General features: G+C 32.5%; 1 protein-coding gene across 2 annotated transcripts in view; it reads left to right on the top strand.

The window, feature by feature from the left end:
- The window catches only part of pkd2 (polycystic kidney disease 2), a 17,306-nt gene that overhangs the window by 4,725 nt on the left and 9,966 nt on the right, over nucleotides 1-2,615 (top strand). For both annotated transcript variants that reach the window (XM_008419764.2, XM_008419755.2), the window contains exons 2-3: nucleotides 1,198-1,311; nucleotides 2,169-2,302. In XM_008419764.2, the coding sequence (XP_008417986.2) occupies nucleotides 1,198-1,311; nucleotides 2,169-2,302 (248 nt within the window). The remainder of the gene's footprint in view (nucleotides 1-1,197; nucleotides 1,312-2,168; nucleotides 2,303-2,615) is intronic.

Below are 2,615 nucleotides of genomic sequence, written 5' to 3'. Positions count from 1 at the left end.
ATATATTTAATTTAACCAACAAGTTTATTTCTAACAAGAAAGGAGACAGGCATGTCTGAAAATATAACAGATGAATGTAAAAGGAGCATAGATTTTATTATATTATAATAAAAATGGCTTGTGAAGAATATTTACACCATTTCAAATATTTTATTGAAAATTCTTTGTTGGTGTTACAGCAAATAAATGTCTTTTAGTTGCTGAACAACTTGTTGTATGTTTCCTCTGGTATTTTCACAGTTCAATTCAATTCAGTTAATTTATATAGCATTAAATCACAACAATTGTCATCTTAAGGCACATTACAAAAATATTTCAAGTCTTTTAAGTTGGAATATTCAAATTCAATTCAGTTCAAAATGAATTTATTTTTCCCAAAGGGAAATTAAATGTTGGCATAACTTATTTCATCCAAGTATCTGGATGGTGATGCTGTTGGTAGGAAGAATCTCCAGTAACAGTCAGTGCTGCAATGAATCCAGAGGCCTCTGACTGAAGGCTGTTGCTGTATGACAGCCTAATTACGGTCACAACATGCTAACAGCTCAATATCCAGGAAGCAGAGACAATACGCCAAATGTCCTAGATGACAACACCAATTGTTAGCAAGCACTGCTAATCCACCTCATTCAGTCAGTTTTAATTAGATTGTGTTTGCTAATATTTATTAATTAGTATATTGAATTATTGTTGAACAACCAACTGACTCTGGTGTTTTATATCAACATTTGCATTGCCATTTTTTTTGGGCAACAGTGGCGTAAACTGCTTGTGTGGGGGTGGAAAAAAGAAGAAAAAAAATCACATCAGTTCACAAGGCTAATAAATAGTAAACAAAAACGAAGGATATTACATCTATAATTTCAGTATGTTTTAGTTACTTTTCTGAATACGTGATATAGCTCCAGTTAGATTTTTCTTTCCCATTAATTGCATATTTTATTTATTTCAGTTAACGAAAATGTTTTCTCAGTTTCAGTTGGGTTTTTTATCAGTATTTGTCAACTATAATAGACAAAATTTTTATTTTACAAAGGTGCCAATAGTGATTTACTTAAGGTGTGTTGAGAGTACAGTGCTAAATCTGTGGTATAATAATCACATTTTTGCAAACCTGAAGCTTTACAATAATATGGTAAAGCACAACATATTGCATATAATTCTGTGTTAATGTGGTGATGTACGTTTTAATCGTAGTTCTGTGGGGAACTGAGCTGATGGAGGACAGCGACAGCAGCAGAGAGCGCTACCTCAGAAACGTCTTGAGGGAAATGCTCACATATGTCGGCTTCCTCATCACTGTTTGCGTTTGTAAGTAAACAACACAAAATCTTTCACATTTCAAACTTTGCCGCAGAGATTCCTCTCTTACTCTTCTTAAGACCAGGCTCTGCCCCTGAAGCTGAAAACCCCCCCAACAGTTTTCCAGCTGTTACTCTAATGAGTTTGGCAGGAATTTATCCAGTTTCCAACGTTTTTCAGGGGGATTCAATTTCAACAGCAGTGCAAAAACCAAATTACTTAGTTATTAGACGGGGAAAACATCTTTAGTGAATAATGTGTGAATAAAAAGCTAATGCTAAAGTTCCTTTTTTCATTTTACTGCAGTGAAAAAGTCTCACTCTGTGGCTTTGGGTGGATCAGGAAATGATTTTGTGGCAGAACTGGACCATTTAGTTTCCTCCAACTGAACACTGCTGTCAGACTAGCACTGCATCAAAGCATAGATTCTAGATTTTACTCAGTTTGAAACCAGAACTTTACATACAGCAAATAAAGAAACACAAGCGCCATTTTTTCTTCCTGTCTGAAGTTAATTCAGATCAAGCTTTTAGGTCAATTAGGATTACCAAAATTATTTCTATTTACTAAATGCAACAAAAATGAGAGAGAAAGTATATTTTAGATTTATTAATTGACGTCTTGAGAATCAGAAGTTTACATGTCTTTAGTATTTGCCTTCGCATGATATGACATTCGTTCAATATTGCCACATAATTTTCTTCCCTGATGTTTTTCATATTTTGTTTTTGTTCCGTCTGAAAACATGAAAACCTAAAACTGGAAGAAAATGTCCTTTGTTTTGATTCCAGGTATGTGAAGCTTATGTGATTAATAACATGCTAACTTGTGCCATCACTGCTGTTTTTCTGGATCGGACTCTGCAGTGACGTATGGGATGGTAAACTCCAACATGTACTATTACACCAAAGTTATGTCTCAGCTGTTCCTGGACACGACGCTGTCTCCTGGGGACCAAACTACGTTTAGGAGCCTCTCCACCATGGAGGACTTCTGGAAGGTTGTTTTAATCATTTATTTAATTTAATTCCTTTATATTTTTATTCTTTAGTAATGCAATAAATAAATGTTTCTCCATACTTTTAAATGTATTTTCAGTAATGTTTTTTTTTAAATTAAGGTCATCTTTTTAATTTGTTTTATTTTTATAGTTAAAATTTTTTTCTACTCTTTATAATTAAAGAAATGTTTTTTCAAGTTTTAAAAATGATACTTTAATTTTTTATCTTGTCATTTTCTATTTTATTTTAATTTTTATATGTTTTTAATTTTCCATAATTAAATAAATAAATCTTTTTACATTATGTTTTAAA

The sequence above is a fragment of the Poecilia reticulata genome, linkage group LG1 (genome assembly GCF_000633615.1).
Source record: "Poecilia reticulata strain Guanapo linkage group LG1, Guppy_female_1.0+MT, whole genome shotgun sequence".
In the NCBI taxonomy this organism is placed as follows: Eukaryota; Metazoa; Chordata; class Actinopteri; order Cyprinodontiformes; family Poeciliidae; genus Poecilia; species Poecilia reticulata.
This window is presented reverse-complemented; position numbering and strand designations above follow the sequence as displayed.